Raw genomic sequence first — 15056 nt, 5'->3', positions numbered from 1 at the left:
GAAAGAGTCAGGCAGTAGGCAATTTTTGCCTCTAATCCAGTCTATGCGATAGGGGGAAGCTGCTTCAGCACTCCCCTCTCATGCCTCTTTTGGACTGGTGACCCTGGTCTTCAGAAAGCAAAGGAGCTTTTTCCCTAGCTCCACTCCTCCTGGTCCCTGGGAGAAGTAAAACCTGGGGAAAGCATGAGGATGTTCAGTGTCCTGGGAGAAACTCTCCCAAGAACAATTTAACCCTGGTTGTTCCCAAGTTGTTTTTCTCCTGGAGCAGCCATTTTGGCTACAAGAGAGAAAGCTTGAACATTTTCACACTTTAGGCTTCTCCTGGTAGAAACCTGGAAGTTTGTACTTGACCTCTGACTTGTAAAGGTGACTGTTGTGCAGTACATAAAGCCAATAGGTCTTGAAAAACTGTTTTAATTTTACTGAAAACATTTTGTTGTTGTAGTAGTCATAGTAGCTGAATGCTGTATTATTCAGGAGGGATAATGGTGGTAGTATAAGATGAGATTCCATCCACACCATCCACCATGGAGAAAAGTCACTCATCTTAGATTTGCCTACAGGGAAACCTCATCAAATACATTGTATATCCTTAAATTGCTGCCAAAACAGCATGTGCTCAAAAGTAGATACTAACTATGAAGCTGATTTAAATGCAGCTAACACTGAGCATGATTATAAAAAAACAAACAAACAAACAAAACCACATAGCACATATTGGGCAAAAATAGGGACAGGTTAGTGTAGCCCATCTGAATAAGATGTGGTGTAATACCTATTGTGCTCAGTCCCCCTCAGCACCAACTCTAAGTCATGGTGAGCCACTACTTTGTATATATTTTGACATCTTAATTCCTACAACTGAGCTGTTTCTCCTTTTTCTGTCCCATTTGTCAATGATTTCTATTCCTTCACCAGGTTTAAATGTCTGGCAAATGTCACCAAATGTGACCTGTGACAAAAGGAACCAACTCATGGGTGAGATGGGAGACCAGCCTGTTCCTTTTGTCCTTGGGCCAACCGCCTGCCTCTTTCTCCTACCACACCTTGGTGTCCTATTGTTTTAATCTTAATAGGTGGGAGGCTGTCCTTTGATCTGCCTAGATGTCAAGGGCCAAATGTACACACTCCAACCAACCCTACACATGTCCCAGGCCTCAGGTGTTTCCTCCAGCCACGTAGCACTGGAACTCCAGCTCTAGAGTCTCATGTGGAACTCTCACTTACCACCAGAGCTCAAAGTCACAGTACCATTGCAGATGTTTCCAGGCCTAGCACTTCGCCTCCCTGCTAGTGTACACACTGGGTCTTCCATATTCAGCCTAGCACCTGACCTCCAGTTAAGTGGCTCACACCAGGCCTTTTCAACTGCCTCTTCTGCCCTGGGGCCTCACCACTGTGCCCCACAACACTGTCCTACTACTCAGGCTGCTTAACTGCCTCCTCATTTCTGGGGCCTCACAACTACGCCCCACAACTCAACTGGGCCTCGCTACTCTGCCCCCCCCTCAGGGCCTCGCTACTCTGCCCTACCATTCAGCACCCCCAACCCCCATAGGCTCAGGTGGCGCTCCGCTTGCTATGCCTGGCCCACCACTCCACCCTCTCACTTGGGGGTAGAACACCTCTGCAGGCTCAGGTAGCACTCTCCTGCTGTGCCTGGCTCACCTCCAGTGTCTGCCACCCCACAGGGCTCAGGTGCAGCTACTGTGCGTGCCTGGCCCTGAGCTGCCTCCAAAGCCCTACCCCACAAAAAAAAAAAGTGAGGTGGGGTTTAGGTGCCCCTACCCACCTTAAACGCCAGGTTTGAGGACCATCCTGGTGTAAGTGGCCCTTCCCTGCCAGAGGCAGGACCACCAGGCCTCCCCATCCCATCAGGGTACAGTTTCAGGTCATGTTAAGGACCAATGAGGCCTCCTCCTTCCCTATAGCCTCACCTTTACTGCCAAGGTGTTCAGCTCAGCCTGCTGTTGCCTCTTTGGGCCCTCCACACACTGCCCTGCTCTTATACCAAAGCTCTCCCAAAATGGCTGCCCTTGTCAGACACCTGGTGGCTGGCTACTCCAGCCCTTAAAGTGACGAAGCACTAAAGCTGTTCCATCACAGGACCCCAGACAGTTCACCCAGAATCCCTCCACTGCCCCCTTCTTGCCCCCTCAGCCTGTCTCATGATTAGTGTAGCCCTGTACTCTATGAGGTGGAGCCAGACCAGGTTGCCCTGCGCTTCATCTGCATATAAATTTGGCAAAGATCCCAGTACTTGTAACAGGAACACCTGGTTCTAGGCATGCGTTGAGGGCTAATTACCACATAGATCCTTTGTGGTGGGTATCTGGAGTACACACATACTGAGCAGTTCTGAGGTCTGGGATCACCATGGCCTGAAATGCTGTTAACTGCTGGGACCCAGCCCAGTGTACTGTATGGAAAAACATGACCTTTTGGCTTTGGAGTAATATCATCTTAGTGACCCTGGTGAACCACTGCAAGATACAGAAGGTAGTAAGGCATATTGCCCCTGGACCTACTACCTGGTGACAGCTGCCAGGCTGTGTGGAAGCAAATCTTCCAGAAGGATCACGCCCTGTGCAGGTCTGGAGAAACAGCACAGGGCAGAGATGTACATTAAACTACCTAAGGCAAACCTGCTGCTGGCAGGCAGAAACAGTCAACCACCTCTTCTGGGACTGCCCATACACCAGAAAGGTGTAGAAGAAAGTCCATGCGCTCCTCCTGGAGGTGGCAGGGTTTCAGAAACCTGACCAGGGAAGCAGTTCTCTACAGGTATCTGACCAGACAGCAAGGACCCTGACAGCTTGCTTCAACCAGTTCATATCCTGCTTCTGTTCATATCCTGCTTCCTACTTCTACAGTGCTTCAAGGAATGCACTGTAGAAAGTCAGGAACCTGCTCATAAACAGACACTCAGACTCCACAGTCAAGGACCGTATTAAAATGGGACTAGGTGAAATGTACTGGTACTACAGGAAGATGAAACAGGATGACGGGAAAGAAATGGCAGACCTGATATGGTGCAGAGGCGTCTGGTATAGACTTTTTCAGGGGCAGGCCCTCTGAGGAAGGCAGCGGATGCGGGTATGGGTATGGAGATAGGTGCACAAGTTCGTTGATATGTGATTTGAACTGCGTGATGGGTTTGTAATAGTTTAACTGTCAAAGTGGGCTTTGATCTGCCAAGTGAACCACAGGGGCTGCTTGGCGAAATGTTGGTGGTAAAGGGGTGTGCGTGGGGGTGGGGATGTGTGTGTCTGTGTGTATGTTTGCAAAAAAAAAAAAAAAAAGAAAAAGCTTGTACTATATGTAAGTAAGTGTCAAAGTACTACTTAAAAGTGCGTTTATGGAGTACCTGTGATAAAAACTTGCAGCAGTTTGAAGGGGAGCAAAAGGTAAAATGCATTAATTCTGGAGGAACTGACTCTATGGGTACCCACAGTAATGTGCACTATTAATATGCCTATATTAAAGTATGTTTATTTCGTAGTGTTTTCAGATTTGCCCCTCGCTTCTATGGGAAAGGGGCTGCAGGGGGAAAAGGGGGGCAGAGGACAAGGGAGCCGTTGCCTCCGCCCTCCCTTCCCCCCATTTAGTTTCCTTGCTGTAGCAGTGAGAAGGCAACAAATTCAAGGCAAACGTCCAAAAATTAAATTTTATATCTGGAGAATTATAACAAATTTATAAATTTTCTGTATATAGAATTTAATTACTGAGGGGTTGCCTTATACTCAGGGTTGTCTTATATTTGAGTAAATACGGTGACTAGTTTCTTTTTTACCAGAGCTCTCCTGAATAGACTGTGTGAACAAACAAACCGAGGAAACAAGGAGGTGTGCCTGAGTTGTCACATTTTGCAGAGCAGGTGCAGTACTTGGTTAAGTGATTTGTTGTGGGCTGTACTTTTCATATAAATCTCTTGGTATTAAATTGTTGCAAAGTAAATGCAACATAAAGCACTGTCAAATGCCTGTTCCCCAGTGTATTTAGTAAGCAGCTTAGGTTTGTGTGCTTTGGTTGTTTCTGTATCTTCTTATTTTGGGGAAGGGAGCGGTAACATAAAGTAAAGAGCTTTTCCATAGGATTTTTATTTAATTTTATCTAAAAGTCCACTGCTCCTAAACTTGTCCTCTCTGAAGGCAATTGCTTTTACTTTGCAGCTACTCATGAAAATAGTACTTGCTTGTGTTTCCTTATAGGCCGTGCACTAGAGGTGGTCATCTGATGTTTTTTAGCTATACTTAGAAGGTGGCTAGCGGTGTCTTTTAAGTATTTAAGGACTGTGTTTTGGTTTGTGACCCTGGTAGCCTCTTCTCTTCCCTGCAATTTCTCTATTTTTATATGTCACCATTCAGTATGATGGCAGCAGGTAAGAAACTCACTAAAATCTGCTCATGTCTGAATAACTTGTATCTTTGTTCTCAAAGTATTTTTACATTTCCCTTCTTCATCCTTCAGCTTCTGTAAAACATTATTAGTCCGCAGCCAAATTGAAACTGTGACCTGAGCTGTGGTCTTTATGATTATAGGTATAAAATATAATAATGTTTCTTATTTTCCAGTAGTAGATCATAATTAAAAATATTAATACAGAAGCTGAACATTCTTTCCTTCTCTAAAACTCATCTTCATTTAGTGATCATTCTCTTTTTCTTTCTCTCTTTCTCTCTTTTTCACTGTTTATCTAGAACAAAGTAAAGACATTTTATTTATTTATTTATTTTTCACTATCAAAGTTTACTTTAGGGTTATCCTATTTACAGACCTGCTGTTAAAACATTGGCAATATATTGGAAATTAGGTGAGTTCATTCCATACCTCTGAATGACAGAAGAACATATAAGCCACTGTAAGAGATTAATAGCTTTTGTATTTTGCACTTTGAACACCGGATGAGCCAACATTGCTAGCATGTTTGGTGAGCTGTTTCTTTTGAAGAAGCAATTCATAGGAACTTTCAGCCAATAGCTATATTCCTAAGGTATAGAAGAAAGTCACTTTCTTGGTGGTAAAATGTGGAAAATAGTTAAACGTTGTTATATAATCTTGTTAGCTCTGTGGTACAGTTTTTAATAAGAGATGAAAGATGATTTGCATTATGTGCAACGGACCCTGTCTGATGGCATGGAGGTATAAGGTGCATAATGTAATATTTAAAATGTCGAAATGGAAGTGGAAACGACTTTAAGGGGCTTTTGTACATGCTGCATCTGAAGTTTGCACTCTTTACTACTGGTGAATTTTAACTAGTGGTTCTTTCATGTTGTATTCTTGAGAGATGCCCACGTACCACTAGTGCTTCAGGGTAGCCCCGAGTATTTCAGGAACAAAGTTGAGAATAAATAGAAGTTCAGTAAAAATTATTGAAAACATGATGGACTTACTTTGTAAAGGAAGAGACTTATAACTTGTCTTTTTGCTTTTCTGTTTTGTTAAGGGGAAAAAAGAAAAAATGCAATTAATTACAGTTAATCCTTTCACTGTTGGAAGCTTTTACATTTTCAAAGCTATACAGCAATTAAAAGAAATAAAATATTGAAGAAAACTTCTAGGGCAGGAGGAAGAATGTCTTGCCCTAAAGTGGTTTTATTTATTTTGTTTAAATCCCATTGTCACAGTACTTTGCTACTTTTTTGGCTTTCTTCCTCCCCTCCCTTTTCCCTTCCCTCCCCACCTCAAAGCCCTTTAAAATTACTTGCCTTTAGCACTGGACTTATACTAAATAACTGGAGGAGGTGGACATTCGGGCTGCATTTCAGTAAGGCATGCACTTCCTTGCTGATTAGAAACAGAAGTGAAAGTAACTAGTCTGACTAATACGTGCAGTTACTCCCATGTCCTGGAACAATTGTACCACCCCTGTGGCAACACTCAGTGTAAGTCCCCTCTCTACCCCATAAGAAACCTTCGTTATACAGAAACAGAAGGCTTGTTAAATGAGTCAAAGCTAGGTAAAAATCTGAAAACTGAACACCAATATGGCAATGTAGAAACAGCTGCAGTACAAAATTATCCTGGGTTCCCTTTTTAACAGCAACCTTGGCTGGCAGGATTAACATCTAAACCTTTTCCCAAACTTTTTCCATTTAGAGTTGGACTGGATCAAAGAAGTTCCACTTGTCCCCAGATTGCTTTGTCAAGGACATAGAAAGGGAGCATTTTCCCAAAATGGTTCTTCCAAAAAATAGATGGAAAGCACTGCTGGCACCTTTGTGTTCATTTATTGATGGTACCTGGGACTTGCCATCGATTGGGTCTCCATAGTTTTATGTTAATTGTATGTAGTTTGCAAATGTCTTAGCTTTTCAAGGAATTTCATGGCATAACACTGCAAGACAGGTAGTCTTCTGCACAGGCATTGGCAATAAGGTCAGGAGAGTGCTTTAATATCTATGTAATGGCTTCATTCGTCCTGCAGGCCATGTAAGTGAACAGTGAAGCCATCCTATCCTGTTACTAATAACATCCTATTTTATTTTTAGTATTCTACGTGATACAAAGTTTCCTGCTTAGAAGGTAGCCCATCAGAGAGAAACCAGTAGATCCTATTACAGATTTTGTTGTTTTGTGGTTAACCAAAGCTCAGCGAGTATGAAAGAGAACTCTCACAGCAGGTTTTTGTTTTTTTCAGAATTTGTTTAGTGATGCATGCAAATTACTGGAAGTTTACATCCTTAGTGTTCATATTATGATTAGCACCGATGCACTTTGTTATTTTGTTGCCTTATTAATGTTCTTGTACATAAAGAGGAAAAAGTCAAAATAGATCAGTAAATTGGTTATATTGTGGATATTTATTGAAATGTAGGGGTTTGGCATCAGTTATCTGGATTGTGTTTGGTCCAGTATTTCAGTGCACTGGTATGTGACCTTTAGATCTTAACTTCAGTTAGGGAATAGGTGTCTGATTATAGCTTGGAATGTACAGCAAGATACACAGAGAGCTGTCCAGATAAAGTGTATTTGCTCATGTCAGGAGAGAGCTGTAGCCTTGACCTATGCACAGTTTTCATGAAAGCTTGGTTTATTGGAGCTTAATTGATTACTTGATTTTTCCCCCCCCTTTTTGAAGAAAAATCCAGTGCTGTAGAACTTGATCCTTTACATGGCCCTGGCACCACTTCCATGCATAAGATTAAACACTTGTGCATTTGCAAGAGCTGTTGAAGCTAGCTACCCATGTGTTTGTTTTCTGCCACCTATTCTGTTTTAAATAAAGGAATCGAGGTTATTGGAAATAATGAACACAATATTGGTGCATCTACCCAGGGGAGCTAGGAACTGCCAGCTTCATATACCACGCAGTAGAATATTTCCCAGCAGTGACTGAGCCTCATGAGGCAGACCTAATACTGTTATAATTCAGGTGTCCTAGAAAACTGGAGCATTTCAAGCTTCTTGTAAAAATCAGTACTGTAATTTTTTTTTTTTTTTTTAAAGAATATAACTATCTACAATACTTCTTTTGAATATCAGCAATCTTCCCTGGGCTGTGCCTACACCTGTCCACCTCATTTCCTGATGCAGATTATTTTTAAAAACAAGACACATATCACACTAAGGATTAGGAGACTGTAACTGTAGCTCAGGATTCTAATCTAGAGCTTTGACACGGGGAAAATAGTTCATTGATCCACTGTGAGTCTCAGTTGTTGAATGTCTGTATAGTTGTGTAGCAGAACTTGAAGGGCTGTAAAGGGATTTGTACCATTTTTTTCTCTTTGTCTCCAAATCACAGCAGGTGAAGACTGCATCTGTCCCTCTGTTGCTCCTGTATGAAACTTCTGGGACATGTAGGATGCTGTCAAGACTGTCAGCATCATGCTGCTATTTGCTGTAATATTAGTAGGGAAGAGGTATAAACGAAAGCTACAGCATGCACACAGTCGCACAGGAGGGATATTAAGGTTTTAGGCTGTATAGAATGAGAAGATCTGCAGCCTGGCACTGAGCTTTAAATGTGCAGTTTTTTTCACAGCAAAATCCCTACATAGTTAAACAATATATTGCCTTGCCATCACTGAATCTGAAGCTTCTCCAGATCTGTCAGTACCAAAGAATTCTTAGAGTTGCATCTACTGAGAGGACGGGGAAAGAGGATGTGAACCCTGGAAAAAATGTGTTCTAACCATTGGTAACATTTTGGTGTCTCAGGCACATCGGTGGAGATCATGGGCTAAGAGTGGCCTCCATCACTTGAATTAGAGAAATTCTGCAGCTGGCATTAGAAGCAAGTCCCTCTATCTTCACCTTGATCAGGCACAAGAGGAATACCACTCTTCAAAACGCAGCCAAGTGCACCATATCTTCCTGTAATCCACCTGACTTAGGGCAAGTTCTATTTGAACTTATAACAAGGCACTGTGATGTCACAAGGGATGTGCACAGCTGAGGCTGTTCAGCTTGTGGAAAGTTAGCAATTCCTTTACTGAGTAACATTAAAGAGAGCATTGAAAATGCAGGTGTAGCTCAGTTGTACTTAGGCTGTCTCCTTGTCACTCGTCAGCTCTAGGTCCACATGCTAGGTGAGGTATTGGAATTCATTGCCTGCTTATTAGTGAAGGGCCATCTTGGTGGCAGCTTACAAATGTATCAGGGGTGAGCATCAGGGGCTAGGCAAACAAATATTCACTAAAGCGCTCCAGGGCAAAACCAGGAGCAACTGTCAAACTCCTGAAGAAGGTTTCAAACTAGATATAAGGAAACACTTCCGCATGGCTCGTGTGACCAGGCTCTGGAATACGCTCCCAATGGGGATGGTGCAGGCACCTACCCTGAAGATCTTCAAATGGAGACTGGACGCACGCCTTGCTGGGGTTATTTGACTCCAGTGGTCTTTCCTGCCCAGAGCAGGGGGGCTGGACCCAATGATCTCACAAGGTCCCTTCCAGCCCTAAACTTCTGTGAACTTCTGTTTGCCAAAGGTGCTTTAATAAATCATGCACACTATTATAGACATCCTTGCTGTATTTATTGATACGTTAAATTTAACCACCTTTGAAGCAAATGCATTCTATTTGACTAAGATCTTCACTTTTGAGTGCACAAATGTTAAAGTAACTGTGAACGTTTAATCACCTAAGTAAAAATGCTGCTGTACTTTTTCCTATCCCATGGAATTCAAAGCTCTGTCTGTCGTTGTCCATTACATGCTGCATAAAAAGAAGCATGCAGAACATTAACAGCCTCTGTGCCAGGACTTCTTTAGTGTTTGCAGGCCAAGGCCACTGCTGACTGACCTAAATACAAAATCCCTAAAAGGGCTAGTTTTCTTTTGCATGCTGTTTTGGAAGCCTCTCATTCTTTTGGGGCTGGATAGCTTCCATCACAGCATGCAAACTTTGTTACAGTGGCTGAAAACAGCTTAATTAACATCAACTTTTTTTTCTGTAAAATTATCAGTAGCTTAAAATTTCTTGATGGTTACATTTTCCAAGTCAAGTCACTATTGTTTCTGGCTTCCTTCCCCCACCGCCCCGCAATCTGTATGCAGCACGTGATTACACGGCAACCTTCTTCAGAAATGTTTCCTATTTCTGCAGGTAACTTGCACCAGAACTGGTGAAATTAAAATTAAGTAGGCAGTATTCTTTGACCAGGTTGCTGGAGGTTTAAGCAACAGGATATTAATAAGGATGGGAGGGGAGAATTTGTTGTAAATAGAGGAAATATTTTCTTTTGTTGCTGCAACTTTAATTTCTAATGTAAAAATTGTATTCTATCAAACCAAGATGAGCAATTCCTTCTATGTTCATTTTATTAATCCTTAGTCTTAAAGTTCCTGGACCATTTCCAAAGCTACTGTCTGTGCTGCTTCAGTGTTGTAAATGCAGTCTGTAGTGTGACTTTTTTAAAATTACAAACCTTAGTTTAGCTCAATTATGTATTACTCCTTGGGAATATTCAAAGCTGCCTTTCTTTTGGGCCTGACTACCTGCAACATCTGCATTTAATTTCACCTGATTTCTACCTACTACTTGCCTATCTGGGACATAATTCCTGCAGTAATTTTGCATGGCCTGTGCTTTCTGTAGCACTGGCTCCACACAACTGTGCGCCTCTTATGTCTTGTCTCGATATACAACATTTTCTTTTTAGAACCAAATGGACTCTCATTTGGATTTCTTTTCAAACTTTTAATTACAACTCTGCTTTGAAGTTGCAAGATCAGTTTTCCTCTTCTTGAAGGTTGACTATACAGGTGTGTCGCATCTTACGTGCATTTAACTTGCGCAAATTCAACTATACGTGGGGTGGGAGGGAGGGCGGGGCTTGGGTTTGCACGCCGTGTTGCCGCTTACCTGGAGGCCCACCGCGGCCGCCGGCTGCACAGCACTAAGCACGGCGCCGCGTGCAAACTCAAGCCCCACCCCCCTCCCACCCCCTGTATAGTCACCGATTTTCACCTTACATGATTTTCACCTTACGCTCTGACTTCAAGCAAGCAAGCATCAGGCATGTGTATAGGTGCCCTTGAATTTTGGAAACTAAAGAGAAATCTATATAAAGACTTGCCTACATTTTCACTCTGAAGACCGTTCTCCCTGCTTGATGACTGTAAGTAATAACCCTGTAATCTAAATCTAACAGGATTAATGTGTGTGAAAGGAAATAAATGTTTGAACAATTTGGGGGTTGTTTTAAACTTTAGCCTCCTTTTGGGAAAGCTGCTTGTAGTGCAGATGAGATTTGGAGGATTTGACTCGAGTCTGAATAACTTCCCTCAAGTGAAAAATAAATCTTTATCTTCTTGTACCAGAGCTGGTTACTTAAGTGCGACTTAGCTATGCTGTGAAAAACACTTGACATGCATTGGTCTGTTTTCATAGGGCTTTTCTTGGCAGCTGGCCTGGTTTTAGTCAGGTGATGTTTGTAATGAAGGTGTTTCATATGTTAAGTAAGGGTGTGCCTTGGCAATTTTCTGAAACTCTCTCACCATTTTTTTGACACCAGTGCAGCTCCATCAGTAGCTAAGAAACTTCTGTAAAGCAGATGCTAGTACTTTTTTTTACCACTTGGTCATTTGAACCTATTCAAAACAGAGTTAGGAAGAAAAATAGCATGGGGATGAGGCACAACTGTAAAAATGTAATCTAAGTATGTAATTATAATTTCATGCACCTTAGAGGAAATGGGAGGTGAAAGAATGCAGACTCCTGGAGAAGACTTAAAAAGGCTCAACTTGTATGGGTTGTCTGACAGATACTGTCAGTATTTACTGTTCATGAAAATGGTGCAGTGAGCTCCAGTTCTAAGCTCCATATGTATGTGGCCTTGAGAAATGGAGCAAACTTTCAACATGATCATAAATTAGGGGTTTGGAGCGGGGAGAGGAAGTTAGTTTGTTTATATTGAATGCTGTTAACTGAAGGTTGCTAATTTTTTAAAATAGTAAGATAAAGTAGGAATTCTTCCTTAAGGTTAATAGTGAATAGTCTCATGGATGTAATTGGTAAATCTGTTTTCAAACGAAAAGGGTGTTGTTCTAGGTAGTATTTTCCTGTGCAAGGGCAAGGAATCTCAGAGTTGGAATTCAGGTTATCTGGTGGCTTTATTTTTATTTTTGTTTGGCGGGGGGGTTCTTTCTGAATTTGAGCGTTTTAAAGGGAGGTGGGATGTGCTCTACCATGGAACTGCCTGACACTGCCTAGTCTTGCTGATTCTGAGATGGTAGAGGCTGCGGTACATCAGACTGGCATCCTGCTTCTTGTCAGTATACCCTGCCACGACTGCTTGTACAGCTTCATTCAGGAGCCTCGAGTTAGACAATATGATGTGGCTATGAGCCACTTTAATTTACCTGCAGAAATTGAAAGGATTTCCAACTTTTGAAACAAAGCTGTATTTGCTTCCCTCTTCCTACAAATCTTGTACCCAGAGCTGTGTTTCTGTAGGGCTTGTATAGCAGGGAAATATGCCACAGTGATGGGTAATTATTTCTGTAGTCCCTCAGCAGGTACCTTAAGGTAGTATGTATTAGGTTTTCATAGGAGACTGGAAATTATGGAATGGCATAGCTTCACCTATATGAGTGAAGCGGTATATGTCACAGTGGATCCCTGTGTGGAGCAGATTAGGGGAATACATTGCCTCTTCTGCAGTTTGGATTTAGCTGGGCCACAAGCAACTTGGTGATAGCCTGACACCATGCCAAATCTTCCTGTCAGTGTGAAGCAGGGGAGTTCATGTGCATGCCATCTTTACCTCCAATATTGAGGAACTGAGCATTATTTAAGTGAACTGTGGAACTAGATATGGATAATAAAAACATTTTCATAATACAACATAGGAATTAAAAATGGCAGAGGCGGCAAATGCTTTTAACGCCAGACCACAAACTATTTAAATTTAGGAAAACGTTTTCTCTGTGGCCATATTACTCCATAATTGTCCTTTTTCAATTTCTTGCACTTCTGAAATATCTAGTATTGGCTACTATTGAAGAATAGTAGGCTGGATTCAGGCCAATGGCCTATTTATTATGACAGTGTATAGCTATAATCATGTGGCTAGTAGGGCTTCTTAGATTGCTTTTAATGCCATGTGTTGTTCTCTTCTCCCTCAAAGGTTACCACATGCTGGCAGACTTTTCTCTTTCCCCTCCAGTACTTTTTAGCTATTTGCTTTCCTTCCTCTCTTTCTCCCCCTGGCTTTCCATTGTCTGCACATCTGTCCTTTCAGTCAGTGGGAGATTCATTCTGACTGCTCATGCTTTGGCTACTAGTGGCTTCAGTCCCCATCCCTCCCTTTTCAGTTGCAACTGACATGATTAGTTGATGACTTGAAATAGGTCACCAAAGTTGGGAATTATGTAACTGCCTTCCCTGGAGCAACATACCCTGTGGAGCAGGAAGAAAAGACGTCACTGCCTGTTCCCACCCTGCACCAGTTGTGCTGCTGGAGGAGTGTAGTTTATCTGTTCCACAGTGCCTTCCCAGGCAAACCAAACTGTATATATTTAAAGTATCGTACAATGAGATTCTGCTAACTACCGTATTAAAAGGAAATGAGTAATGTTTGCACAATTTAAGATGTAGATTACTTGAAGCTAGGGTTCTTGTATATATTTCAGAGGTATTGACCTGTAATAGAAATGCCTTGGTAACAAGTACTAGGCCCAGTATATAACAGTATGAAATAACTCATCCTGTTTAGATACATGTCTAACTATCTTAGGCCTGTTTCAACATTGCTTTAGACATAGCATAGTTCTCTGTCATGGCCACATGACAAGAGACTGACCCCCTTATCTGGTTTCTCTGTGGGGTTTTTGGTCCATGCATATTCACATTCTTCAGGGTAGAATATCATAACTTTTTAGACCAGGCCTTGACTGCAGTATCCCATGCATTGGCCATGCTTATGTCAATATAACTAGTTGAGTTGAGGTATGCATAGTTTTTTTTTTAAAGCCAGGGACCAATGGCTAGTGCAATGACCTTTTAATCCTATCAGTAAGAGCAAAACTAAGAGGAAAACGTGTTTAAAATTGGAAAATGCACCATACACCTCTATTTTACCCTAAAGCAGAGGTATCAAACTCCTCTGGCCCCTTGCGCTAGATCCAGTGCACAGGGCCAGTCCAATGTGGGTGCTGCATGCAGCTCCTGCCTCAGATCAGCCCCATGTGTTGTATGTAGCATGTGGAGCTTGTCTGGCATGTGCTCCACGTGGCACATGGGGCTGGAGCAAGTGGGCACAGTACACACAGGGCATGGAGCTGGTGGTCCAGGGCAGTGTGTGGGGCTGGGCTAGTGCGTGCTGCACCTGGCGCGTGAGATCACTCTGAGACTCACAGACTGGATCATAGGGCTCTACAAGCAGGCTAAATCTGACACGGCCACCCTCAAGCCCTGTCATTTTGAGCTAGAAAGGCTGCCTGCCTCAGGCTTCTGAGCATGTGTTTCTGTGTCGGGCTTTTCCATAAAAACTCCCAAACTGCTGTCACCTCTGGGTAGACAAAGCTGAACTGCTTTATGCTCTTTTGTTCTCTTGATTCTCAGCATTGGCAAAAGGATCTGTGTAAATTGGCTGCAAGCAAACTAATGGGATTCTTCCCTCTTAATAGATCATCTATTGTCCGTTAAACCTTAAAGCTGTGAGCCTTCTCTTTTCCCCCCTTTTTTTTTCTTTAGCCCATGAGAAGCTGTTGTGCTAATTTTCCCCCCAAGGCCTACTATTTAAACTAAGCTGAAATATTTGTATGGTAAAATGTTCCTTGCAACTATTGGGTAAACACAGAACATGTTACGTTAAAACATTCCAGAACCACCTCATCCTCCACAGCTGCTTCTATGCAAAGTGTATGCATCACGCTACGGCTAATGTAAGTCCCTGAGTAATTTTGATGAATCAGTGTTTGTGTAAAAGACCTGACAGGAGGAGGCAATGCAGTGCAGAGTGTCCCCCCCACCGCCCCCATTTCTTTTTTGACCAGCACAGGTTTTAGTATAATTCTTGCACAATTTGATGGAAAGGACCCCTCTTATGCAAACAGTATAAAGCAGCTGGTTCTGGTGGCAGCAATAGGTAGGCTGAGGCTTATGAATCTTTTGCTTTAGGTTCCTGGCCTTTAACTTCAAAGCAAAGGAGATTATAAATATCTAATTTAAAATGCTTCAGAAACTGCTTCACGGAGCAACAGCTCTTTATATAGCTAGTCCCTGCTTGTATTGCATTTGCCCTCAAGTCTTTAAATCATGGTACTTACAGGCAGGCATGGGATAAACATGTATAAACATGGGTCTAGTAAGGGCAGTAAGATGAAGGGTCGGAAATAAAAAATATAAGGTGCTGCTTGTCTAATATTTTTTTGTTTGCTCTTAGTATTGGAGGGTGTATTATATTACATCAGGCTGGGCTTTCCTCTTTTTCCAGAGCTGCATGTTTCAGTTGAATTCTTCTCCTCATCCATTCTAGGAAAGTTTCTCTGTATTGACAGTAATGCAGCTGAAGATCTGCCAAGTGCAGTTTACTTGGAAGTACAGGCCAGAATAATCTGTGTACAGTACCACTCCAGGAATGGTCAAAACCTGTCCTGCCAC

The 15056-nt window shown here is 42.3% G+C and overlaps 1 protein-coding gene across 13 annotated transcripts in view; it reads left to right on the top strand.

Annotated features, from left to right (window-relative positions):
* The window catches only part of KANK1 (KN motif and ankyrin repeat domains 1), a 191245-nt gene that overhangs the window by 103332 nt on the left and 72857 nt on the right, over positions 1 to 15056 (top strand). The window contains exon 1 of one of the 13 annotated variants that reach the window (XM_025202967.1): positions 4271 to 4381. The exons of 11 other annotated variants lie outside the window; for them this stretch is intronic. Coding sequence is in view for 1 of the 2 variants with exons in the window: in XM_025202968.1 (XP_025058753.1) it covers positions 4369 to 4381 (13 nt within the window). In the remaining variant the exon portion in view is untranslated. Of the gene's footprint in view, positions 1 to 4270; positions 4382 to 15056 lie in introns of those variants that run through there. One more of the 13 variants, XM_025202968.1, reaches the window with a different exon arrangement.

Source organism: Alligator sinensis, unplaced genomic scaffold (genome assembly GCF_000455745.1).
Source record: "Alligator sinensis unplaced genomic scaffold, ASM45574v1 scaffold308_1, whole genome shotgun sequence".
NCBI classification, from domain to species: domain Eukaryota; kingdom Metazoa; phylum Chordata; order Crocodylia; family Alligatoridae; genus Alligator; species Alligator sinensis.
The sequence above is the reverse complement of the archived record's forward strand: the minus strand, read 5'-3'. Positions and strand labels throughout refer to the sequence as shown.